At 38.9% G+C, this 27,839-nt stretch overlaps 1 protein-coding gene across 1 annotated transcript in view; it reads left to right on the top strand.

Annotated features, from left to right (window-relative positions):
• Window positions 1–27,839, top strand: part of MED15 (mediator complex subunit 15) — a 203,022-nt gene that overhangs the window by 134,602 nt on the left and 40,581 nt on the right. Inside the window, exons 9-11 of the mRNA XM_067145398.2 lie at window positions 819–904; window positions 15,813–15,977; window positions 16,066–16,187. Of these exons, the coding sequence (XP_067001499.2) occupies window positions 819–904; window positions 15,813–15,977; window positions 16,066–16,187 (373 nt within the window). The remainder of the gene's footprint in view (window positions 1–818; window positions 905–15,812; window positions 15,978–16,065; window positions 16,188–27,839) is intronic.

Genomic DNA, 27,839 nt, shown 5'->3' on the forward strand with positions numbered 1-27,839 from the left:
TTTTTTCTACATTTCTCTTTTAAATTTCACAAAATCCTTTTGTACTATGAAAGCACATGTATGAATGAACATATTTAAGAAAAAAAATACAAAAATTCAATATTTTATTGCCAGACTATCACCTTAAGATCAGCTGCTAGCTACTACATCTTTTTACCCCCTTTTCCATACCACAAATACAAATACATGTTTAAATTGATTTATTCATGCAGTTTTTAGTAATACAGAATGTTAATTGGGACCTGCAAGTGAAAAACTTTTAAGATGCTGATTAAAGACAGGTTCTGTATTAGAAAATGGTGATTTCAGTCATCTGCCAGTCTTCCAAAATCAGACATATACTGTAACAGCCAGTCTTACGGAACTTTCCAAATGCTGATCTGTTAAACTCAAGCATTGTTTTGTCTTCTTTCATAATGTGGATTCACATGAATATATTGATCCAAAGTTAAAATGCAGCATTTCACTGTATTTTCTAATATTACTTTCATTTCTGAAAACGCATTTAGAGAATTCTTCTTGTGGCGACCAAACATTTAAGAACATATCTCACCAAAGAGTTATCTCATTCTCAAACATGTTGTCCATGGGGAATAAAATCCTGATTTTCCCTGTGATGATTTTTGTGTCCAAGTCTAGTTTGAATGGGAAAGGAAGATACTTGAGAAAACTGACCAAAAATAATGGTGTTGTTGACGTGTGATATATACTATTCTGATATTGTCATACGTACCGAAATACATAAATTCTGCGTAAGTTAATTCTGAAGAAAGACATAAAATTGTACGTTTTTATATGATGTCGTTTTTTATTTTCAGCAATCAGATGGCTGCATCTTCTCCTGCCCTTGTACCTTCACCGAGTAGTCAGATGGCACCGATGTCAGTACCTCAACGATCTGTTGGTTTGTATTTCATGTACTTAGTATACTTCGATAAGAAAGCAGACTATACAGAACGATCCAGTGAACTAGGCTAAGAGCAAGCACACATCTGGTTCCTGGATGCAGATGCGATTAAGGTTGCATTAGTTAGCCTCAGTTATGTGTTCTTTGATGCGTGTCTTAACACATGGCTGTCAGGTATAATAATGCATTTTTCTTTATCTGTTTTCTTGTTATGTATTTAATCGGAATTTGTATTAGGATGTAACGTGCCTGCTACTGAACATTGTATTTCTAGTTGGGATTTGGAAGTGGATATAACCCGTGTCTGATACCGAGGACCATATCAGTGGATACTATGCTAACCCCAGATACCCATCTGTGATCATTCAGTTGCTCTTTTTAAATTCAAAGGCGATTTCAAACAAGATTTTAGGGTGTGAATGTTCCAGCTCATAAAACAACCTATTTTCTGTGCAATCAATTTCATGCAAGGAGAAGAGTATCCAGCCCAATTAGAAAATTATCCTAACAAATATCCCTTGGACGTCTTTTATCACAACCCAAAGTTTTCTTTTTTCAAAAAGCTATTTAATATTTGAAATTGAAGTAATATAAAAAAACTGACATGTTCTTTGTCTAGATAGTACCAAAATTTAAGACAGTCTGAGAAAGAGAATTAATAAATGTTGATTTGGGCTCTTTGTCTAATAATAATAATAATAATGATGATGATGATGATGATGATGATGATGATGATGATGATGATGATGATGATGATAATAATAATGGGGGGGGGTACACTTTCTCTGGCCATTTAAACTGTGTGCCTTCTGTAAGGCCATCTATGTAATCTATTTTAAACTGATGTTATGCCATATACTTGGGTTTTTAACCATTAAATATGTCATCTGTTTTGTTGCTCCCCCTAGTGGGTCAAGCTCCAGTTAATTTATTAAGAAGTTTGTATTGTGATAGGTGGCAAACCTTAAGCTTTGAAGTTTGTTTTGTTAATGTATTAGCAAATAATGTCAACACTTCTGCTGGTTCTTTCTTCAATAGCTGCCAGCCAATTAATAATTTGTAAATATTTTCGCTAGCCAATTAAAATTGGAGGTGTGTACAGGAATCCAGCCTAACGGTAAAGAGTTCTGGAAACTTCCCCTTGAAATACTATAAAAGCTGAGCGCTTTAGGGCCGTGTCGTCGCCTTCATCGCTCCAGTTAATTGAGTGCAGAGTGTTCTTCGGGGGCAGATGGCGCGAGCGGTGTTTGGAAGGCCCAGCAACTCAAGATAATGGCAGCATTTTCATAACGTGTGATAGTTCTGGCAGATAGCTTGAGGGGAAGCTTAATAGATTGCACAGAAACCCTCTTGGGTGGGGTCGACGGCTGAGTTCTTTTAATGAATTTTATCAGGTAAACAAGAAATGACACCAGAGACTGTTTTACATACCAATATCGGATGATATGGAGTGTCGAATGGGCTTTTTTCCGCCCTTCAAAAATCTGACTACCTCTGCCAGGTTTGAATCTGCTATCATGGGATCCAGAGGCAAACACACATTCACAGAGGGAGCTAGGAACTTATGATGATTGGTTCACATGGACCAAATGTGAATAAGAAAGTTAATATTTTTCAATGAAGATTTAATTAATGAGATCTTCCAGATCACTTAATGTTTTACATCGTTCACGATGCATATCTGAAAGACTTTTGGCAAAGATGCATCTGAACTAGCTGTTGTTGCTGTTTACCACTGTTTTGATGGGTGACCAACCAGGCTGGAGAAATATGAAAGGATACAAGATGATCTTAAGTTACCTCAAAATAAATTCTTGAAATATTTTACATCTAGGTGGCTTACATTTCATCCCATTGCTGAGAGATTGCTGGAACTGTGGAAAGGATATAATTTTCTTAAATTCATGCCATCAGTGACGAACCAGACTGTCATCTACTTCATACGAAAGCACATTGTTCAACAGTTGTACTTCACTGTATCTTCTACAGAACTAACGTTTCACCAAAATATTCCAATGAGATGAACCTACTGTATCTTGCACCCTCAGCGATAAGAACTGTTATGATAACTGGCTGGACTTTTATGCAAGTCTTTTTCTGTTGGTAACTTTGATCTGGTTGATGAATGGAAGTTGTTGCAGATGGAAACGTGGCCATCTTTCGTAAGAAGAATTTATAGTTATTGGGATAAAACTTTAAAGAAAACTATTGTGGCAGGCAAAAAATATCAGGAATTGACATAAGTTATCAGGGCTGCATTATCTCTATCACGTGGGAATAGTACAGTAAATGTATTACATGTGATGAATTTCGTGGTTTGGCCCATATTGACTTATACTAAAGTTATTATTATGTCTGATTTAGTATATTATTGCAGCTTCTAAATCTGTTGTTATTCAGCTGACGAAGGCCCAAATTAAGGTTGAAACATGTCCTATCAAATATCTTATTATGCTGTATTGAATTGGTGGATTGGGTCTGTGATTTCTTTTGAAGAACTGGAGACCTATCACAATCTGTTCAGTAATAAGGAGAATAATTGAGCGGGTCCTTGACAGGCGTCTTCGTGAACATGTTGTCTTAAACCCCAATCAACGAGGATTTACCAACTCCTCTGGAACGCATGTCAACACTGCGATACTCGACTCTCTTCTCCGTGAAGCCAAAAATAAACAAGCTAATCTGACTGCTATATTCTTAGATATCCAGAAAGCCTTTGACAACGTTGGTCATGCCCACTTAAATGAGACACTAAAGTCGTTACCAATTCCATCCAAACTTACGAATTTAATCATGAATCTGCAATCAGGAAATGTCACACAAATTCAGACGCAGGGAAGCAAAACAAGACCTCTCTTGATAAGCAGGGGAGTTATGCAAGGTTCTCCTCTGTCGCCAATCCTGTTCAATCTCGCCATCAATCATATTCTGGATGACCTTAGCGAAACGTCGATATCTACCCAATATGGCTTTCAGTTGAGTCCAGATCATGAAGCTCTAACAGTGTTAAGTTTTGCTGATGATGTAGTTATTGTTGGAAAAGATTCTGAGTCAGCTTTAGTACTTGCTCATGCGGCCATACATCAACTACAAGAAATTGGACTTAGCATCAATACTGGAAAATGTAAAGGAATATGCATCAAACATGGTCACCTGTCAGAAGAAAAACTATTCACGGCAGATGAAAAACAGATACCATGTCTGAAGAAAGGAGAATCTATCAAATATTTGGGTGTAAATTTTTCCAATGAAATTACCTTCCAGTCCGTCGAGGTCCTAAATAAGCTCAAAAACACCCTAGAGCTCCTCATTTCTTCACCCCTTTTGCATTCCGATCAAAAATTTGTAATCATAAACACTTCAATATGTCCCAGTTTGGTATATAAATTTCAGACAGTACCACCACAAAAGATTCCAGTCAAATTTACAAATGACGCCGATATTATGGTTAGGGGGGCGTTAAAGGAAATTTTGCAACTTCCCATGGATGTCCCGAATGATATGATATACGCTGAAATGAAATTTAAAGGTCTGGGTTTATTTTGTGTATCATGGGAAATATATCTGCAACATATTAATGCATGCAAAATTTTGAAATCTTCCAATAGTAATTTTCTACATTCAACGAGAAACTTATGTCAAGAAATCAGCACAAGCCTTGCCGTATTAAATGTAGCAGAAACAGAATCTATTCGAGACAAAAGACATGGCTTTGTAGATACAAAGAAAGTCCGACTCGAACTGAGAAGAAGAGCCTTTGACAACTGGAGCAAAAAAGAGCATAAAGGCAAAGGTGTAGTCCTATTTAAACAGTATACTCCAGCGAATACATGGATTCGTGATCATAAAGGATTGTCTTGCAGTGAATGGCGTGATGCAATAAAAATGAACGCCAATGTCTCTGCTGTGCGTACTGTACCTGGCAGATCCCAGGGCAACAGCCTCTGTCGGCGTTGCCACAGAGAGTTCGAAACTCTTTCACACGTCCTGGGAGCCTGTCCACATGGTGAATTACTGCGCACCTCACGCCATAATGTAGTCAGATCAATGATAGCTAACGCTCTTAGAGGACAAGGTTATAATGTCTATGAAGAAGTACACGGTCTCTCCAACAGAGGAAGCAACCGACGCATTGACATTATTGCTTTTAAGCCATCCTGTTCTGAAGGTTTCATCATTGATCCAACAATTAGATTTGAGACCAACGAAAACCAGCCGGAAGAAGTCGATGCAGAAAAAAGAAGAATTTATGAAGAAACGGCGGACTTCTACAAGCAAAAATATAAGCTCTCATCCATTTCTGTAATCGGCTTGATGTTAGGTGCTCGAGGAACAATACCTGCATTTTTTGTCAACTTCTGCAATACCTTTGGGCTAAATAGAGATTTTATCTATAACATCGCCATTACCACACTCAAGAAGTCCATCATGATCTTCAAGAACCATGCTTGCGGACCTCAAATAAATGTTTGACATGCCTCACTCGACTGCCTACATTTAACATCATACGAACACATTATCTATTGTATCCACATCCATTATTGTTGTGAAGGTACTCTTTGTCTTTGGGCAACCTGCAGCTGTTGCAGGAAGATTGTATAATAATAATAAATTCTCTGTTTTACGGTCTTCTTTCCGTAATGTAACAATATTTCTTGACATAGCTTTTTATGTAAGATTTGGAAGAATTTGTTATGCTTTTGTTCCTCCAACATAATAAAAAACTGTAATATCTTCATTTTTATAATATAATCTTCATTTTTATTTACTAAACGAACAGGCCATATCCCATCCAGGACCAGAAACAAATCAAAACTACCCCCTGTGGGTGGGGGCTGCAGACAAAGAATACACCCACGGTATACCCTGCCTGTTGTAAGAGGCGACTAAAAGGGGCAACCAAGGGATGATGGAATTCGAACCATGAGATTACTTGTGATTAGTACCATTACGCGAGTGTTTGAATGAGATGAAATTACTATATGTTCACGATCTAACCTTACCTCTGGTGGTTGCATATAATAACCACATAATAAAGTACACTTAATTGTTATTAAGAAAATAATGCTTCGTAAAAAATAAAGAGCACAGAAGTCACTACTTTATTCTGTTATCCGTGAACTAAAATACACTAGTACTGTATGTACTGCCTGTACATATACATTCACACACATGACATAAGCAATGAAACTAAAAACACTAGAAATATTACTTACACTTGAAAAAACTAAAATTGTGCCAATGGTTTGGCTGAACTTAAAAATGTTAGCACTGTTGTGCATTACATAATTTCATGAGACTTGTCTCCACATGTTACTCGCGGCATGTCTCTCGCGCTTCTCTTCGCGCGCCAGTACCTGGCGCCAGAAAAACCATCCTGCCTGCGAGGTGCTGCACTCTATACATAACTTCATCAGCAAGACTCGTTGGCTGAATGGTCAGCGTACTGGCCTTCGGTTCAGAGGGTCCCAGGTTCGATTCCCGGCCGGGTCGGGGATTTTAACCTTCATTGGTTAATTCCAATGGCCCGGGAACTGGGTGTTTGTGCTGTCCCCAACATCCCTGCAACTCTCACACCACACACAACACTATCCTCCAACACAATAACACGCAGTTACCTACACGTGGCAGATGCCGCCCACCCTCATCGGAGGGTCTGCCTTACAAGGGCCGAACCCGGCTAGAAATAGCCACACAAAATTATTATTCATCAGCAAATGCATTATATGAATGAAATAGTACAATATTGTAAAGTTATAAACACAAGTAAATAATAGAGGGGAATCGGGTAATATGGAATTGTTGGGCAATAAGGAATACCACAATATCTTGCCTGTAAGGTACTGCTCTCACGTGGAAACTCGTCGAATTACGGTAAATGTTCTCATGATGCTTTGTATTCAGTGTCGACATGCTCGTGAGTGAGGTTAGTGCGTGGAGCACGCGGCTGTGAGCTTGCATCCGGGAGATAGTAGGTTCGAATCCCACTATCGGCAGCCCTGAAAATGGTTTTCCGTGGTTTCCCATTTTCACACCAGGCAAATGCTGGGGTTGTACCTTAAGGCCACGGCCACTTCCTTCCAACTCCTAGGCCTTTCCTATCCCATCGTCGCCAAAAGACCTCTCTGTGTCGGTGCGACGTAAAGCCCCTAGCAAAAAAAAAAAGTGCGTGGAGCAAGAATATTTGTTTTTCATATTTGAAAAGCTTTTGCAGGTAATTCTTTTAAAGCTTGTATTAATTACCAAAACTGAGTTTAGTCCTGGGAAATCCAATGTTACATATTGTACAAGAGTTGCTTATATTGCTACACCAGTATAACTTCCTTGTTGTGCAAAGTTTAGGGCATGACGAATTCTTTAATTCAAACATGGTGTGTCGGGATATATGGAATACTGTTTTAGTTTCAAAGTAAAATGACGTTTAAAATTAATTAAAATTAATTGCATTAATCCTGGTATATTATTACATTACCTATAGATCTCAATTTCTGCATCTGTGACTTTTGTCGCTGAATGAACAAGTGACTGTAAAAAGAAAACTCTGAATAATTAGTATATACAGATTATCATTTAAGTTAATTACCGATTTTATTCTTTCGATTTTTAAAATTTCTGTACGTCCACCTGTAAGAACGTTCCTTAAATAATATTGAATGAATTTATTGAAGTTGTATTTTAATTTACATATTATTTACCCTACTATTCCATATTAGCCGACTATTCCGTAGCAACTTTTTGAAAGAAATAATTTTGACGTGAATACATTAACAATCTACAATTTAAAAATATAGAGAATCTTGGCTAATTATTTGAATTTTCAAAACCATATTTATTTATATTTCATAACTGACTTCGGAAAGAAGTTATACTGCCAAAAGTAAATGGTATTCCATATTATACGACTCTCCTATATAATTTCTTAGTTATAATAGTGAATGTGATATGTACAGTAACAGTGAGGAACACCATGGGTTAACCTTGACTATCGCTGTTGATATCAAGACTGTAGACAGATTGGATTCCTTGACATTGCAGTGAGTAACATCTGTAGAACGGGTTGTGTGATTAGCTACAGCCTGTTGCGATCTGTGTTCCCTCTCTGTTTCCTGTGCCACGAACCTGCTACGCAGGCGTAGCAGGGGGAGAGGTGATACTCCCACGTGGCGCGTCCCAGGTGGCGGATAGGGGGGTCCTAACTGGCTTGCCGGCGGACTTGAGGGAAATAAAATACCTCTCGCGGACCAAACACACTACCCCCTGCGGGTGGGGGATGCACATATAGAATACACCTGCGGTATCCCCTGCCTGTCGTAAGAGGCGACTACAAGGGGCAACCAAGGGATGATTGAATTAGAACCATGAAACTACTCTTGATTCGTACCATCATGCAGGGAACACCATGGGTTGCATGTACTTGCGAGTAGTATCACTAACTTGGTACGAAATAGGTTTGTGATTAGTTGCAGTAAAAAGCCTGGCCTGGTGGATTCCAGTACCCGTGCGTTGTACCGCTACATGAGCGGCACCGTGGATCAGCATTGCCTGTGATCGGTACCCGCTATGTGAGGAACACCACGGGAATACCGGCGCCCGTGACTAGTACACCTAGGTGAGGAGCCTTACAGGTTTGCGTTGGCTATGAGTGGCGCCATTGTGTGAGAAACACCATAGGTCTGCGTTCCCTGTATGAATTACAATACTTGTGAGTAGTACCATCTTGTGTGGACCACCCAGAGGTGCCAATTATTACGGATTGTCCGTAATTATTACGGATTTCACCTAACGATTACGGAATTACGGTCAAAGGAGAAATTACCGTATTACGGGAAAGCTGACATTATCAGGAAAAAATAATTTTCTATGGAAAAAAAGAAAAGAAGGAAAAAGGCTCGAAAAGATTGAACATTACTCCTAAATCATCCTCGTTTCAATGCCTCTGAGCTGGCCATGATAGTTATTCAATCGTGACTTCCGTTTGCTACCCATACGCGTTGTAAAATTCATTGTGAATGAAGGAGCTCCGGCGCTGCTCTTCTGCACTATAAATCCTTCACTAATGTTGTATTTTCTGCGTCAAGTGTACCTGACATTTGACAGAAAGATTGAGAAAGAAGTGAGGCCTACATTAAGCGGGAGTCGCTTATGGTTCAGAAGACGAAAATGTCATCACAGTGGGAAGGATGCTTCAAGAAAACCTACACTGAAAAGCAGCTGCTGCATGAGAAACAAGCTACAAGGAATGTTTTATCACAGAACTAACAGGTTGTGCGCAAATGTTATTGTGTAATATGATATACTTTCGAATAGATTGGTAGAGGGAAGGGCAGAAGGGGTGTCATTATCAAGAAGTGAGGAGGATGCTTTGGATTTGACTCGAAATTTTTATCGGGGGCGGAGGGCGATTACTGATAATCCACTTCAAAGGTTGGCACCTCTGACCACCGTGAGTCTTCGCTATTTTTGATCAGTACCCCAAAATGACAAATACCATGGTTCTACTTGTGGGGCCTTAGACGTGAATTTAGCACCCCTTCAGACATCAAGCATCATTGTGCTTTATAAATCGTCCCTTGGTCAATAATACTCGAATTCACTACCTTCTTTTTGAGTCTGATCCACTGTTTTTGTTTGTTTGGTTGGTTGGTTGGTTGGTTGGTTTTTGTTTGTTTTTGTTTTTTTGTAGGGTTCGTGTCCATCCATTCATTCTTCATGACATTTTTTATTTTATTTTAGTCAGTGGATGAATTTGAATTTTTTGTTATTTCATTTCGTACCATTAGGGGCCAATGACCTCAATGTTAGGCCCCTTTAAACAACAAGCATCATCATCATCATCATAATCATCTGTTTCCTGTGATATAAGCATTGGCTTGCTGTGGTCACGCCTGGTGTCATCATGCAGTAGTGAATTATGATATTTTCCGCACATCTTGCACGAGCCTGATTGGCACTGATCGACATTACGACTATTGCCCAAACAGTTAAAGCATAATTTATAATCTCTCACAACATTATGTCTCTCGTGGACATTAAGCCTTTTGAAGGACTCACACTTATATGGATAATGTGAGCCCTTGCGGAGCACACATTGGTAATTAACACTAGCATGCACATTGCTTACTTGATGTTTGGGTGTAATTATAATTGAGTGTTTAATCTGTTGAACTTGAATATCTGGCTTGATTGCCTCAAGTGCTAAACATCTCTTTTCTAAAAATGTCCACAACACCTCCATAGATTCGAACTCAGAACCCGAAGTGTGTATTTCCCATACCTTCCTAGTCGCTGCGTCTAGTTTGTTGATTAGCAATTGTGACAATAATAAATCTTCAATGGAAACATAACTCAAGGGCCTATAATGCCTTCACCTTGGCCTGACTTGTGTTTATAGCCTCTCTGAGAGAATTGGCATTCTCCTTCTGGATTGAGTCTTGCTCTGATATCCGTTTAATGTGAATTGACGAAATTAATTTGTTGTTTTGAAACCTGTCTATTAACCTTTGCCAAACTATGCTGTAGTTTTCAACAGATAGAGAGAGACTTTGTGCAATTGAAAGGGGTTTTTTGTTTCTTAAACTGCTAATTAAGTAGTGAAATTTCTGAATATCGTGCAAATCTTGATTGTTATGGATCATAGATACAAAAGAATCGTGAAATCCTCTCCAGTTTTCTTACTCACCTCCAAATGGTTTCAGTGTAATAATAGGTAATTTGATGTGGGCCCCATTGTAATTATTGTGTACTGAGATATTCCCTTGACTGGAGTGTATGGAAAGACCTGTTATTACATGCTGGGTGATTATTCTGTCTATGTCGACCTTTATCTGATGATATCTGCTTCGTTTCTCCCTCCTCACTGATTTCTAACTGGGATTGAATGTCCTCATACTTCTGTTTCAATTCCTCTAAACTTTCTCTATGAGAGATAATAGCCACAATTCCCTGCTCACTGTTAAACCCATCTATGAAGATTTTAATACGTGTCACGTTGCCCTTTATTATACCTCGTTTATGTATTAGAATTTTAATACTCTCCTCTGCCATAATGAAGGGATAGGAATAAAGATATGAATTGGATCTGACCTTGTAAGGGGTGTGAAATAGTTGTTGACATCAAGGAGCGATCTCGACATGACTCAGGGTTGCTACTGCTAACAGTCCACAGGTTGTACGTTCCACAGCATGGAAGGTTTGACTGGCGTGGTTGGTTGCTCTGATTTAGCGGCGTGAGATCGTGCGTAAATCAGCCATGTGGCGAGTTGCGTTATAAATTGCACCACGATACATCACACAGTATTATCGTCATAATCCAGTCACTGTAAGAGCAATATGTATGCTGTCACATAAAAAGGAAAGCTTGAAGATCCGGCCCGGAGGACCAAAATGTTTGACAGAGATGAAATTACTGTATGTTCATGATCTAACCTTACCTCTGGTGGTCGCATATAATAACCACATAATAAAGTACACCTTCGGAGGATCACTTAAATGTTATTAAGAAAATAATGCTTTGTAAAAAAATAAAGAGCACACAAGTCACTGATTTATTATATTATCCGTGAACTAAAACAAATCAGTACTGTATGTACTACCTGTACATATACATTCACACACATGAGGTAAGCAATGAAACTAAAAACATTAGAAATATTATTTACACTTGAAAAGACGTAACTAAAATTTTGCCATTGGTTTGGCTGCACTTAAAAATGTTAGCACTGTTGTGCGTTACATAATTTCATGAGACTGTTGTCTCCACATGTTACTCACGGCATGTCTCTTGCGCTCCTTCGCGTCTTCCGCCAGTCCCTGGTGTCAGTAAAACCGTCCCACCAGCGAGGTGCTGCACTCTATACATAACTTCATCAACAAATACATATATGAATGAAATATTACAATATTGTAAAGTTAAAAACACAAGTAAATGATATAATTACAGTACTTAGTTATAATTGTTAATGCAATATGTGGAGTAACAGTGAGGAACACGGCGGGTCGACGTTATTTGCAATTGCCTGTGATTAGTACCATTGTGTGCATTCCGCCAAGGCGCGGAAGCGGGCGCATGGCATCACGGACTAGTGCCCATGCGGGAGGAGCTGCCTTGTGTCACACTGAATTGCGTTGGTTTCCCTGTATTCAGAACAGGTCTAATGTAAATTACCTTGAGTAGTACCACTGTATGTGGACCACAATGGGTCTGCGTTGCCTGTGAGTAGTGTCTTTATGTGAGGAACTCCATGGGTCTGTTACTTGTAGGTGGTACCATAATGTGAGATATACCATGGGTCTACATTGCCTATGATTAGTACCACTATGTGAGCATCACCATAACTGTACGTGACCTGCGATTAGTTCCACTATGTGAGGAACATCATGCGAATATCGGTGCCCGTGATTAGTTCCACTAAGTGGAGAACACCATGGGTCTGCATTGCTTGTGAGTAGTATCCTTATGTGAGGAACACCATGGGTCTGTGTTACCTGTGAGTGGTGCCATTATGTGCGACATACCATCGGTCTACATTACCTGTTATTAGTACCACCATGCGAGGAATACCATGAGTCAACGTTACCTGTGATTAGTACCACTAGAGAAGGAACACCATGGTTCTGCGTTACCAGTATTTAGTACAATTATGAGGGTCTGGTGACCTGGATTTTGGACCCTTTTGGACAGAAAGCATCATCTCAGAATGAGGCATTGTTAATTGGATCCACAGATTGTTTTTGGATTCATAGTCATTTTTTCATCATGATTTATTTTAGATTTTGGTCAGTGGATACATTTTTTGTTTTCATTATCGTTTAATTTAATTGCACCTTGTACCATTAGGGCCAATGACCTAGCTGTTAGGCCCCTTTCAACAACAACAACAATAATCATCATTTCCAGCTTCCCGGGTCGGGTTGTGAATCAAGGACCTCCATCGCTGCTTGTCTCCTTTTTTTAAGTACGTCTTCTGGTTTTCCTTCCATCTTTTCTATGCACTCCCACCCTGAATCTGTCCACCTCTTTCGGGGTCTTCCTCGTGGTCTCTTTCCTGTTAACTTATCTGAAAAAGCTTTTTTTGGCACTCTCCTCCCATTCTCATCATATGCCCATACCACTTTAGCTTTGTTGTTTCTATCCTGTCTTGAAGTTTCAAGATTCCTGTCCTTTTCCTTATCTCTTCATTTCTAATTCTATCCTTTCTGGTCTTGCCCTCGATACCTCTTCGAAATTTCATCTCTGCTGCCTGTATTCTATTCTCCACTTGTTTTGTTGTAGTCCATGATCCAGCTGTATAAGTTAGTATGGGTTCATATTAGGTTGAATATAATACTTTCTTACATTTCTTTGGAATATCTTGGTTCCACAAAATACCCCTTACACTCTGGTAGAAGCTGTTTGCTTGTTGTATTCTTTTTCCAATTTCCTTGGTAATCTTTCCATCTTCTGTAATCACACTTCCCAAGTACTTGAAACCTTTAACCACTTCCAGAATGTTGCCATTCAGTTTTTTATTCCTTCCTTCCTTCCTTCCTTCCTTCCTTCCTTCCTTCCTTCCTTCCTTCCTTCCTTCCTTCCTTCCTTCCTTCCTTTCCCTTTGTCATCACTGTTGTTTTACTTTTCTCTGTGCTTACTTTCATCCCAAATTTGTCTATCTCTTGATTCCATACATCTACTTGTTTTTGCACTTCTGTTTCATCCTCACCCCATATCATATGCAAACAACATGGCTTTTGTTGCCTGTTTTCCCAATCTCTGTTTAATGTTGTTATGAATTTCATCCATGACTGATGAATAGTATGGGGGTAGTACACTTTTCTGTCGGAGACCAGTTTCAACTTTAAACCATTTTGTTTTTCCTATACTAGTCTTCACACTACTAACAAAATTTTTGTACATAGCTTTTTATCATTTGCACTTCCACTCTGTTAACTTGTTTTTTCCTTAATATGTCCATTACCAAAATGTCTGGGCACACTGTCTTAAGCCTTCTCATTGTCAATAAATGCCATCGCAATCTCTTTTCCAAACTCCCATCTTTTCTCCATCATATGTCTAATGTAAAGATCAGGTCAAGCGTTGACCTGTCTTTCCTAAAACCATACTGTTCCACTTCTACCTTTTCTCCTTCTTAGAGTCTTCCTTCCATTGCTCTCTCAAATATCTGAGCTACATGGGCAATAAGGATGATCCCTCTGTAGTTACTGCATTTCTTTTTATCACCTTTTTTTAATATCGGGATAATTAAACCCTTTCCCCACTCTTCTGGGATCTCTTACTTCCTCCAGATTATTCTAAATCTATATAGCCACTGTAGTCCTATTGGTCCTGCCGCTTTTATTATTTCAATCATTGTCTTTATCTTTCTATCTCCCCAACCATATCTAGTTATTTTTTTAGAGTTCTTTTTTCTAAACCATGTATTGCCAACAATTAAGCTATTCTACAAAAATCTATTACCAAATCATCTCCATCTTGGTTTCTGTGACTATAGGGGCCAATTATCTCTTCTTTTCCCTGTCTGTTCCAACATGTGCATTCATGTCTCCAATTATTATAACCTCTTCGTCTTCAATACAATTTCCAGTTCTTCTAGAAACTCTTCTAAACATGCATCTGCATTCCCCAATTGGGGTGCATAAACCTGTATTAAATCCTTGATTCCACTCTCAAGTCCAATTATCCTGTCACTGATCTGGTCAGTTTTGTCCACATATTGCACTAGGTCTTCTCTCAATTAAACACCAACACCATTTGTTGCCATTTTTCCTTCACTCCAATATAATCTATACCCTTTCTTCAATTCTTTTTGACCTTTTCCCTTCCATTTTGTCTCACTTATTCCCATCATTGCCATGTCTTTCTTCTCGATATACTCTATCAGTTGTTCTACCTTGCCATTCAAAGTCGTGACATTGATGATACCGATTCTTGTGATGTCTGGTAGCCCACTTCTCACAGTTCCCCCAGAGCACCGGGAACTGCGCGTCACTTCAGGGAGACACCCTAGCATTTTCCGAGGCTTTGATTCACCTGCACTCATTTTTTAGGCTGTTTGTACCGGTACGATTGGTTCGCCACTCCCAAAGGCATTTTATTACCTTCTGCCAGGTTCAAATTAGGCCGCCCCTAACATGGAGTCAGACACCTTTTGTAGCCGCTCCTGTGGAGTACAGATGCTACGGGTTTGCCCCTTCCGCCATCTTCACCATACTGAAGTCTATCTTCTCCGCCGTAGATGCCGTTGAGGTCTTCACCCATAACCCAGGGCAAGGGCCCTCCATATTTATGACCCCTGGAAATAGGGTGTCCCAGTATTTTCAAGCCCCCAGGAATTGAGCTACCTGTTGGTCCGCAGGTTGTATTGGGTATTTCAACCAGCCCTACATACTGTAGGGTCCCCCTATTCGCCACTTGGGGACGCGCTCTATAGGGGTCAGGTTCCCCTGGTTACTTATTGGAAGTTAACCCCGCCCATAAAGGCCAAGGTTCATCATCATCATCATCATCATCATCATCAATTCTTCCTGTCCCGGACCCGATATGATTAAGTTTCCGCAAGAAAGATAGAATCCTGGAATTTTTGCAGTGGAATTGATCATTTGCATTGAGCTTTGTGGAGGTGGTGATGTCCACTCTGCCCTCCAAGGATCCTTGAAGTTGAAATCACTGGATTCTTTCATTAATCTCAAGAAACATTTAGTTCTATACAGTGTTTTCATTTTGATTGGAAGAAAAGCAGTTAGAAATTTTCAGGTTTCCTTACACCAAATGTTATATTTTATGCTTCTTTGAATTATATTAATTGAATATAAAAATGTAGTCATCTTATTGAATGCTCTCTAAGAAAATAATTCATTATCTTGCAAAATCACAGAGTTCTGCTGTAATTTTTCAAGTGGTTTGTTACAGGTATGGCACCATCACCTAGTAGTTCTCTCAACACTCCAGGCCCTGCTGTTCCTACACCAAGTCCTTGTAGTCTTCAAGAGGATCAAGCTTACCGCGAGAAAGTACGTCAACTTAGCAAGTACATCGAGCCCCTCCGTCGAATGATTGCCCGTATGGGAAATGATGGTAAGTTTCTAATATTTAATTAATTGTATAAATACTTCCGATGTTAATTAAAATTTACAGTACTTAATTTCTCGTTTTTAAATTTTAGATGTTGAGAAGTTAAGCAAAATGAAGAAATTACTGGAAATACTTTCCAATCCAAGTAAACGAATGCCACTGGATACCCTACTGAAATGTGAAGTCGTGCTGGAGAAACTTGATCTCAAGCGGGTAAGTGTGGAGTTAAACTTTAAGATATGCATTCCTTAAGCACTGTCATTTATAAACAACCAATCACTAGCAACTTCCTGCAGTACTAGTAGTTGAGTACAAACTTGCAGAAAATCCTATTAAAAATACAATTAAATGCAATGAAATGACATAACGAATGCCCAAGTGCCAAAATTTCTAGTTTAATGAGACTATTTTCTGGTTCCCACTAATTTACCTACACTTCATATGTTAACCTACCAGAGTGGACTGTCGTGTACTGTAGTGCTAGTCATGTAGTGAGCATCGTGCATAGAGGACCACTGCTTGCACGGTACATGCATGTATTGTACTGCGATCTAGCAGTTACGATCCAAGCCGCCTGTGTTTTAACTCATTTCTCCTTGAAGTGGAAGGTTTAAATTTTTGAATGATATACCTTGATGCCTATTTTGATAGTGTTTTGTTCACTCAAATTTGATATTCCAAAGACTACTTATCTCTGCCACCAGGGCCAACCACTGCATTTTCTGCTATCTAACACCTGTTATGCACACTTCTTGCATTATACCTTTCTTTGCTCTTGGAGAAGAACCAGACTGTCAGCATTATCATAAATTCTGTCTATTCGGGCCTCTCTTGAGACATTCTTTTTCCTGATCTGTTTCCTTATCACCCGCTATCTTACATTCACTCTATCGTAAGTGGAGATGACTTCTACCAAACAAGTGCTGGTTATCAAGCATGAAAATAGAGGATGTTTTAGCGAACAGTTGAGCGATTCTGACAAAAGTTTGTTAGATTCAGGTGGTGATTTGAGCGATGTGGACGACATCGCTTTGCGCAAAGTTTTTGTTTCGGAATTGGATACAAGTGATAGTGCGCAGGATGCTAATGTACATGTCACATTTTGGTGTGAGAATATGTTTAAATACATGGGTCAAATAGAACAGTGTATAGGGAACCCAGGACTTCAGATTGAAACATTGGGGAATGTGATAATGTGAAGGGGTCTCTATGTTGAGGGGTGTTTAAAGACATTTCACACCAAACTCAACTACTAAGGTAAGATACATCATACAGCATACTCTTGATCATCCGGGCTAATTGCTGGACAGATACATACGGATAACTCAGGACATAGATATTGCAATTTTATGCATTGTAATGCACAATGAAACTTCTAATAATACAGAACAAGAAATGCTGTTTGAAAATGCAATAATGTCAAGCAATTAACAAATTCAGTAATCACTTATCAAAATTAGGCCAATATAAAAATTATAAGGTCTATCGTTGGTAAAACACTTGAAGTACAAAATGTATAGGCCTATGAAACGTCAGTTTTTGTCATTTGGCAGAAAATATTCTTTTAAGTTCTTTCATATAGAAGTACAAATGTTCCGAAGTGCATCATCTTTATGATTAAAATGTCCCTGTTTAACATAATATAGGGGCCTATGACCTAGATGTTGGGCCCCTTTAAACAACAATCATCATCTTCATAATCACCATCATCACCATCATAATATAAGAGTGTTTCAACACTTTCCAGTGGTGAAGCATTTCGTGCGCGTGCAACATTCCCATAATCATTCGCTAATTTCTTTACTGATTCTCCTTTCTCAAACTTTTCAATTAATTCAGGCTTTCGTTTTAAAGTTTTAAACACTTTCTTCCGCTTTGTACCCATGACTGCATTCACAGAACACCAACAAAGAACTGCTATACAGTACTTTACTGTTTAGTTTCTAAGATAAAATTCTATAAGAATTTAATTGTATCAAGTCCACCTGTTCAATACACACTTGCCATTTGATAAATGGTCTGTCTTAAAAGCTACATAGGACATGTTTCAACCTAGCCTAGAGGTCATCAGCCAAAATAACACGAAGATGAAAGACATATAAAAAACTGCCCAATATTTAAGAGGACCTGACAGTTTCGCTAGGGCTTGGTATTGTAACTGGTTGGTTCAGTCAGTTCACGATGGGTATGTTGACCCAGAATTTTTATTTTATAGTGATGAAGCATGGCTACACTTAAGTGGCTATGTAAATAGTCAAAACAATCGCTACTGGTGTGCAGAAAATCCCCATCAGCTGTGTGATGTTCGAAATAACTTGTGTAACGTTCTCTTGTAGTTCTTCTCTTGTGTGAGAATTGTTCACATACACTTTTCCCTTCAGCATCGCCCACAGGTAATAACAGGGATTTAAATCAGGAGATCTAGGGGGATAATTAACCACACGATCTTCGAAAACTTACCGTATAACCTCCATAGACCGATTAGCAGTGTGTGCCGTCGCATTATCTTGAATAAAGTAACCATTACTCCTTTCTTCTTCCATCAGCTCTTAAAAGAATGGTCTGAGAATGAGGTCTATATATCGATCTGCATTTATTGTTTCGCAGAAAAATATAGGCCCTATAATTCAGCGAGAACTTATTGCGTAGCAAACTCCTATTTTTACATCATGAAGTGATGATGTGGTAATGAGGATTGCTGTTGCCATTGTAGATTCGTTGCGTTACGCCAAGAAGCGTGTCTGGATTTCAGTCATTTAGCTGGAGAAGCTGTTATGTCAGAATGAATAGGGAAGTGAGGATTGTTTTCTATTTTCTTCCATAGGTTAAGCAGTGACTATAATCTTCTTAGGGTGGGAAGCCAGTGTGTTAGTTGGTCGGATGCACCCTGTAATGATACGCATTGCTTGGTTCAGCTGTGTGTCTACTAGTCCATTGTGAGCACTGTTAAGGCAGGTTGAGCAGCAATATTCAGTGACGGAATAAGAAAGTGCAAGACCAGTGGATCTCAAGATTTGAGCATTAACATCTCAGGTTGTACCCACCAGCTTTTGAAGGATGTTATTCCTGGTCTTGATCTTAGCTGACACATTACAGGGGTGATTCTTGTAGGTCAAGGACCTGTCCAGGGTGACTCCTAAGTATTTTGGGTTGCTACGGTACTGTAGATTCTCTCCTTGGGATGGTTTGTACCCAGCACTTCTATTCCGCAAGTGGAAGGTGGATACAACAGTTTTCTGAGGGTTTGGTGTAAGGTTGTTCTGCCTAGAATCTTTAATTCTTATGTAAGCATCAACTCCCTCATCGAAGCATTGGTGTTGAGCGACCAATGCGATGTCATCTGCGTGGAGGAATTTTCTGGATTTGGTTACTGGGAGGTCATATGAGTACAGGTTGAATAGTAGAGGGGCCAATACAGAGCCCTGAGGGAGTCCACCATTTAGTACTTTACTTCTGGAGTTTTCTGAAAAAAATCTGGAAGTACCTATTACTCGGCATGTTACTGAGTAATGTGGTGAGTTTCAGGCAAGGGATGATACTGATAAATTTGAGAAGGACCTTATCTTGCCACACAGTGTCATATGCAGCTGTCAGATCTAAGAATATACCCGTGCTTACCATTTTGTTCTCAGAGCCATTTTAAATATGGCTAAAAAACGAACCAAACCCCACGGCACTTAAACGCCCTCGAAAGGGCCTTGGCCTGCCCAGTGACCGCTGCTCAGCCCGAAGGGGTCGTGTGGTCAGCACAACACATTCTCTTAGCCTTTATTCTGGTCTTTCGAGACTGGGGCCACCATTTGACCATCAGATAGCACATCAATTCTAATCATTTAGGCTGAATGGACCTCGAACCAGCCCTCAGGTCGAGAGAAAAATCCCTGACCTGGCCGGGAATCGAACCCAGGGCCTCCGGGCGAGAGGCAGGCACGCTACCCCTACACCACGGGGCCGGCTTTAAATATGGCTAACTAGTGCTAAAACCTGTTTGTCACATCCTCGTCCAGGTCTAAATCCAGCTTGCTTGACTGGAATATGCTGATGATTGTTACAGAGATCCTGTTGTATCAGCCTTTCCAGAAGCTTCATTGTAACACTGAGGAGAGCTATTGGTCAGTAACTCTCAATTTTTGCTGGGTCCTTAGATGTTTTTAATATAGCTATTATTTTTGTTTTCTTGAAGAGTGAAGGTAGGTTACCTGTTTCTAGCATGTTTGTGAAGTAGTAAGCCATTTAGCAGCAGCTGGTCCAAGATGAAGAAGGAACTCTGGATATATACCATCAGCACCTGCCATTTTCCCAGGTTTTAGACTTTCTATGGTCTGCTTAGTTTCTGGTGGTTGAAATGAGGCAGAGAAATCAGAGGATCACAGAGCTGAACATTTCTTTTCCTTTAAGAGGTGCTTTACATGCCTTCTATGATGCTTTTCAACTGAAACCTTTGAGGTAGAGATCATATGCTTGGCCATGTCAGCTAGACTGATGCTTGTTTTTGATCTAATTTTGCTGTTTGGTGTGTCCAGTTTCCTGATCAGGCTCCAAGCTTCCTGCTGGAGTGATCAAGTCTAGGGACTCTACAGTTTCTTGCCAAATTCTGTTCCTGTTTTCATCTAGGGATTGTAAAACTTCAGAAGCTGTATCTGGATCATCATTGGCTTCATTCTTTGAAGATTCTTTCACTCTCCTAGTTCCAGCCAGGGATGTATTGTTTACGATATCCTCTTGGGACACATCATTTTGCTGCACTTTTAACTACACCGATGAATCTGCTGTAGTTACTATGGATAGGTCTTATCCAACGCAGGTTGAAGTCAATCTGTTTAGAAAATTCATCCCAATTGGCTTTTTTAACATTCCATCCCAGTTTCGGGCAGGAACGAACGATAGGCACAACCAATCCAGACTGGAGAATTATTGGTCTGTGCTGACTGTGAGGAAATTTGCGGAGCACTGTGCGTCGTATGTTGCTGAGTGGGTATTGTGACTGCGTTACAAAACAAAGTTCGGGGTGTATTCGTTGTTCCATTGTGCAGAAGACAAGGAAGCCTTATCCTTGGCATCATAGATAAGTTTAAGGTTTTCAGTTCCCATCCATTCAGTGAGCTTTTCCCCATTACTGTCATTCTCCGTCTATCACCATAGTGTGTGATGGCTGTTGAAGTTGCAATTATACTTGGATTTTGCATAGTTGGAATTGGCGGAGATGACCATGGAGTTCCAGGAGGTTTATATACGTTGACTACTGTCAAATTACAGACTTCGATTGAGGTAGTAAATATTTCATTATCTGAGGAAGATAGCAAGATTTGATAGCGGGTGATATCGCTCCTCACATAGGTGTCAATCCCGTACTTCACATGCTTAATTGCGGGCACTAATTTAAATCTTGGAATTTTCCCTCTGAATTGCAGTGGGAGATCTTTTTCCTTGTGGGTTTCTTGAAGCAGAATGATATGAGCCTGGTGTTCTTTGAGAACCTTTGCTAGGTGTTCACACTTTGCTCTGCTTATGCCCTCAATGTTAAGCTGGTATATTTTCATTGAAGGGCCAATGTTACAAACTTGAGGGCCCTGAAAAGGGCCTCCAGGTGTGTTTCCCCTCCTTTTTTCTTGAGCGAGAGGTCATATACGACAGTTTGGTCTCACTTAGCACCATCTGGGGGACATGTGTAGGGTAATTTAAGGTTAAACCTACGGACATAAACAACAGGGTTCCCCCGCCGAAGTAATGGATGGTATTAGTGATCACAAAACTGTTTTTGTCATAGTTAAAAATAGATGTGATAGAAAGGAAGGTCTTAAAATTAGGACTATTAGGCAGTACCATATGGCTGATAAAACAAGCGTGGGAGTTTTTAAAAAGTAACTATGATCGGTGGAAAATGGTAAATAAAAATGTAAACACTCTGCGATGGGTTTAAAGCAATTGTTGAGGAATGTGAAAACAGGTTTGTCTCTTTAAAGGTGGTAAGGAATGGTCAAGATCCACTATAACACAGAAGTAAAGGGATTAAGGAGGTGCAGGTTGGAAATAAACAGTTAGAATGGCTGTGGAAGTAAGGAAATATTGAAGGAACTTACTAGGAAATTGAATCTAGCAAAGATGTCAGCTAAGGATAACATGATGGCAAGCACAATTGGCAGTCATACAATTTTTAATGAAAAATCAAAGGGTATGTATAGGTACTTTAAGGCAGAAACAGGTTCCAAGGAGGACATTCCAGGAGTCATTAATGAACAAGGGGAGTGTGTATGCAAGGATCTTCAAAAGGCAGAAGTATTCAATCAGCAGTATGTAAAGTTTGTTGGTTACAAGGATAATGTCCAGATAGAGGAGGTGCTTAATACTAAGGAAGTATTAAAATTTACCTACAATAATGACATTTACAGTAAACCTATGATGACGGTGACATTTACAGTAAGATACAAAAGTTGAGAACTAGAAAAGCAGCTGCAATTGGCAAGGTTTCAGAGGATATACTAAAGACAATGGGTTGGGATATAGTACCACATCTGAAGTATTTATGTGATTATTGTTTGCATGGAGTAGCTATACCAAATGAATGGAGAGTTGCTATAGTAGCCCCTGTGTATAAAGGAAAGGGTGATAGACATAAAGCTGAAAATTACAGGTCAGTCCGTTTGACATGCATTGTATGTAAGCTTTGGGAAGGCATTCTTTCTGATTATATTAGACATGTTTGCAAAATTAATAACTGGTTCGATAGAAGGCAGTTCGGGTTTAGGAAAGGTTATTCCATTGAAGCTCAACTTGTAGGATTCCAGCAAGATATAGCAGATATCCTAGATTCAGGAGGTCAAATGGACTGTATCACAATTGACCTATCTAAGGCATTTGATAGAGTAGATCATGGGAGACAACTGACAAAAATTAGTGCAATTGGACTAGACAAAAGAGTGACTGAATGGGTGGCTATATTTCTAGAAAACAGAACTCGGAGAATTAGAGTAGGTGAATCTTTATCTGACCCTGTAATAATTAAGAGGGGAATTCCTCAAGGCAGTATTATTGGACCTTTATGTTTTCTTATATATACAGGGTGGCCCACTTAAAACTTTCACCGCAAATATATCTGGAACAACAAGAGATATTGAAAAACGACTTTGACGGGTATGAAGGCAGAGAAGGGGCTAATTAAAGTAAATACTATGAGCCAGTCAAATACATAAGAAAATATGATTTTCAACATAAACTTACGTTTTTTAATGGATACCCTGTATTATTTTTTGCACAATCCTTGACATGAAAAATCTTGTAAGGAATGGTGTTTGTTTCATCGCAATAGGTTAATTACATCCCGAGGTATTGCAATATGAAGTTGATGCTTGAGATAAACAAAACACGCAGCAGTTGCACATCCTAGGATTCAAGCGCAATCCTCACGTTCCTCTTAATCGCGATGTGATTGACGTACTAACGATGCGACAAGTGCTGTACTTAATGTTATTTGCACTGTTATGAAGAGTACCGATTTCCAGTCACACTCAATGGAAAATAAAGAAAGGGTTACTCGTTCATGTTCTATTGATCTCTACTACTGTAAAGTACTAGAATGGACTTAACGAAAATGAATATCATCGGTCGGGGTATTACATAATCAGTGGCTGACCAAGGATCTAGCAGAGGGGGAAAATGCTGGTTTACTGTACATAGTTGTACGCCAGTTACATAATGTTACATGAGAAGTACAGGACATGTTACTGAACATTTTTAATTACTACATTACAATTCAAACTTTGCACTTGGTGAAATGATGCAGCTCATGCAGCGGTAATGTGGTCTTTCATGTTGTCCATTGTTGTTGGAACCTACTGATACACCACATTTTTCACATGTCCCCAAAGAAAAAAATTTAATGGGGTGAGATCCAGCGATGGTGCTGGAAATCTCTGAACAGGACTGCCTTGTCCTATCCATCGATTTGGGAATTGTTGGTTTAGTGCATTTCTTGCCACTATGGCTTTATGCGCAGGGCATCCACCATGCTCATACCACATTATTTGATGCAAATTCAGAGGTAGGTCTTCCATTAGTACAGTTCAGGTACATCTCAAGAACTGCCTGTACTTTTGCCCGGTAAGATCAATGAAATACGGGCCAATGATGTTTTGTCCTACAATACCACACCATACATCGATGCTCCACTGACGTTGATGTTCTACCTGATGAAGCCAATGTAGGTTTCCCGTTGCCCAGTAATGCATATTTAAGTAAGTTGACATTCCCATGGTTTGTAAAAATGGCTTTATCATTAAACAGTACCGTACGCATAATGTCATGTCCTTGCTGCAGAACCCACTGGCAGTATTCCAGACGAAATTGAAAATCATTGCCATGAGGTCCTTGATGTAGTGACAAGTGGTATGGGTGGTATTTATGCCTGTGAACAAAGGACAGCACGCTAATCTGAGGGATTCCAATCTGTCTTTCCATTTCACCAGATCTCTCTCGCTCTCTCTCTGTCTCTCACACACACACACAGAGTGGCGATGTCGTATTGTTCCGTTCCAGTACAGACCTTTAGAGGCGAGGGTTGTTTTGGGTAGTGTAATTTTGTTACAGTAACTTTGCTGAACAAATTATGTACATTCTGAAGTAGTACAATACAGAGTACTGTGCTGTGTAGTATAGGTAAATAAAACATGCAAGAGAGAAACTGTTATGTACATATCCCTTTGCTGTGGCAGGAAAACTTATTCTTATTTTCATCCCTCTTGATAACATTGCAAATAACATTAAGTACAGCGCTTGTCGCATTGTAGTACGTCAAGCACATTGCAATTAGACGGACATTAAGTTCAGCTTGAATCTCGAGATGTGCAGCTGCTGCACATTTCGTTTATCTTAAGCGTCGAATTCATGTTGCAATACCTCGGGATGTAATTGACTTATTGTGATGAAACGCCATTCCTTATGAGATTTTTCATGTTAATGATTGCACAAGAAATAATACAGTGTGTCCATTAAAAAACCGTAAGTTTATGTTGAAAATCATATTTTCTTACGTATTTGACTGTCTCATAGTATTTACTTTAATTAGGCCCTTCTCTGACTTCATACCTATGAAAGCCATTTTTCAATATCTCTTGTTGTTCCAGATATATTTGCAGTGAAAGTTTTAAGTGGTCCACCCTGTATAAATGATATAAGTAAACAACTGAAATCGGAGATAAAGCTTTTTGCAAATGATGTTGTTCTGTACAGAGTAATAAATAAGTTACAAGATTGTAAGCAACTGCAAAATGAGCTCGATAATGTTGTAGGATGGACAGTAGGCAATGGTATGATGATAAACGGGGTTAAAAGTCAGGTTATGAGTTTCACAAATGGGAAAAGTCCTCTCAGTTTAATTACTGCATTGATGGGGTGAAAGTTCCTTTTGGGGATCACTGTAAGTACCTATATGTTAATATGAGGAAAAATCTTCATTGGGGAATTCAAATAAATATTATTGTAAATAAAGGTTACAGGTCTGTGCACATGGTTGTGAGGGTATTTAGGGGGTTGTGGTAAGGATGTAAAGGAGAGGGCATATAAGTCTCTGCTAAGATCCCAACTGGAGTATAGTTCCAGTGTATGGGACCCTCATCATGGTTACTTGATTCAAGAACTGGGAAGAATCCAAAGAAAAGCAGCTCGATTTGTTCTGGGTGATTTCCGACAAAAGAGTAGGGTTACAAAAATGTTGCAAAGTTTGGGCTGGGGAGACTAGGGAGAAAGCAGACGGGCTGCTCGACTAAGTGGTTCCGAGCTGTCATTGGAGAGATGGCATGGAATGACATCAGTGGATGAATAAGTTTGAGTGGTGTCTTTAAAAGTTGGAAGGATTGCTATATGAAGATAAAGGTGGAATTCAAGAGGACAGATAGGGGCAAATATTTGTTTGTAGAAAGGGGAGTTAGGGATTAGAATAACTTACCAAGGGAGATGGTCAATAAATTTCCAATGTCTTTGCAATCATTTAAGAAAAGGCTAGGAAAACAATATACGAATCTGCCACCTTGGCGACTGCCCTAGATGCAGATCAGTAGTGATTGATTGAGTGATTGATCTGAACTTTAGTTTGATTTATTACTTATTAGATAATTGAAGTACAATTTTGAATACTTCCGATGGTTTTAGTCAAAATTTTGTACCTCCAGTGAATTCAGATGATTGAAAATATTATTTTGTTTGTAAGTATCCAGAGAAATAAATCTTCTTGCTGAAGTGTGTAAAGAAAAAAAGTGAAAGAGATGACATTGTGATCATTGTGATAACATTTTGATTTAAAATATTTATCTGTGTCTGGATTTTTCCAACATCTTTGCATTTCTTTTTTCTTAGCAATGGAGATTGAAAACTAACAGACTGAAGACCTTTTAGAAGATGAAGTGAAAAAAGAAAAACAATTTTGTTATTTTAAGTGACTTTAAATATAATTTACTGAGCCCTCATTAATTATATCATTGCTCATTTCAGGACTCAGTAGTAAATACTCAGGTAGGATAGCTGGCAGATAAGCCCAAATATTGAACATAAATGGAAAGTAGGAAGAAAGAGATTGATTCCCTCAGAGAGATAAGTGTGTTACATGGTCAAGCATTTTGATTCATCTCTCGCTGGTGAATATTGTACTGAGAATTTTAGACCTTGTAATATACTTTATTCTATTTCTGTACATCAGTTGCATGCTAACATGTACTTCACAAAACATTCTATCGCATATTTCTTCAATCCCAACAAATTTTCATCAGTATATTTTATCCTTGTATACAGTTGGCCTAAAAGCATGTATAAAATATAGAGTTGGTCAGTTCAATTTTATTTATTACTTCTCTGTCGTATTTTTCATTTTAATGGAAATTATGGTCTAATATGTTTGTTTATTGTCTAGAATAGTCTTGTTTTTGGCTGAAGAAAGCTCCACGCAATAGAAAAATTAACAGTTAACTCCAGAGAGGTTTAAGGACCTTCATTCTGATCAGAATTCTTGTCATATTGTATGTTACAAAGTTTTAAATATGTTTGAAGAATGGTGAATATGATGAATATTTTGAGCATTCATGAATAGTGTCAGTCAGTATCACTAAAGAAAATAACAAATACAAGTAAATGCTTCTATAAGCACAATACTGTATACCTCCTTTTGGGCCAAATTGTACTTGGAGGAAACTTGACCAGTTCACTTTAAAAAACTGCATCCTCAACAAAGCAAAATAAGTTTTAAAAAATTAATAATAATACTAATAATCACCAATAGCAGAACGTTTAACAATTTTACCAGTCCTTTTCTTTTAAATTAAACCTGTGAAAATCAGGGAGAAATTCCTTTTTGTTTCTAGAAAAGGAAAGAATCGGGCCGTAGTCTTGCTTACATTGAAACACTGCACTGCAATTGTTGGTTGCAAGCATGACAAACCTTTCAAATTTCATCCAAGGAGATATTACCCTAGGGTAGATGGTATTCATTAGTTCAACAAAATAATATCTCAAATTTACCACTTGTTCCTTGTAAGAATCTGGGGCCTCTAATTACACCAGAAGTTGTGGGTAGTTTAAGGGAATCAATATTTCTTACCTGCTGGATGGATCGGAAGATCGTGTTTAGAAGCAAGATTAAAATTATAATACCACCGATAGTGATAGTGATGGTGTTGGTGACGGTGACATCAATGATGGCGATGGCGCTGATGACTGGAATTGCAAGAATACTGAATAAAAACATGACCAAACAGGTAGGCATAAATTATTTTTTATTCATCCTGTTTAATATAAATATTCCATTCAAGCTAGTGTTATTTGCGATGATTGATGATCGTGTAACCAAAGTACCGCATTACTACATAGATCATTTTAGTACAA

Source organism: Anabrus simplex, chromosome 4 (assembly GCF_040414725.1).
Source record: "Anabrus simplex isolate iqAnaSimp1 chromosome 4, ASM4041472v1, whole genome shotgun sequence".
NCBI classification, from domain to species: Eukaryota; Metazoa; Arthropoda; class Insecta; order Orthoptera; family Tettigoniidae; genus Anabrus; species Anabrus simplex.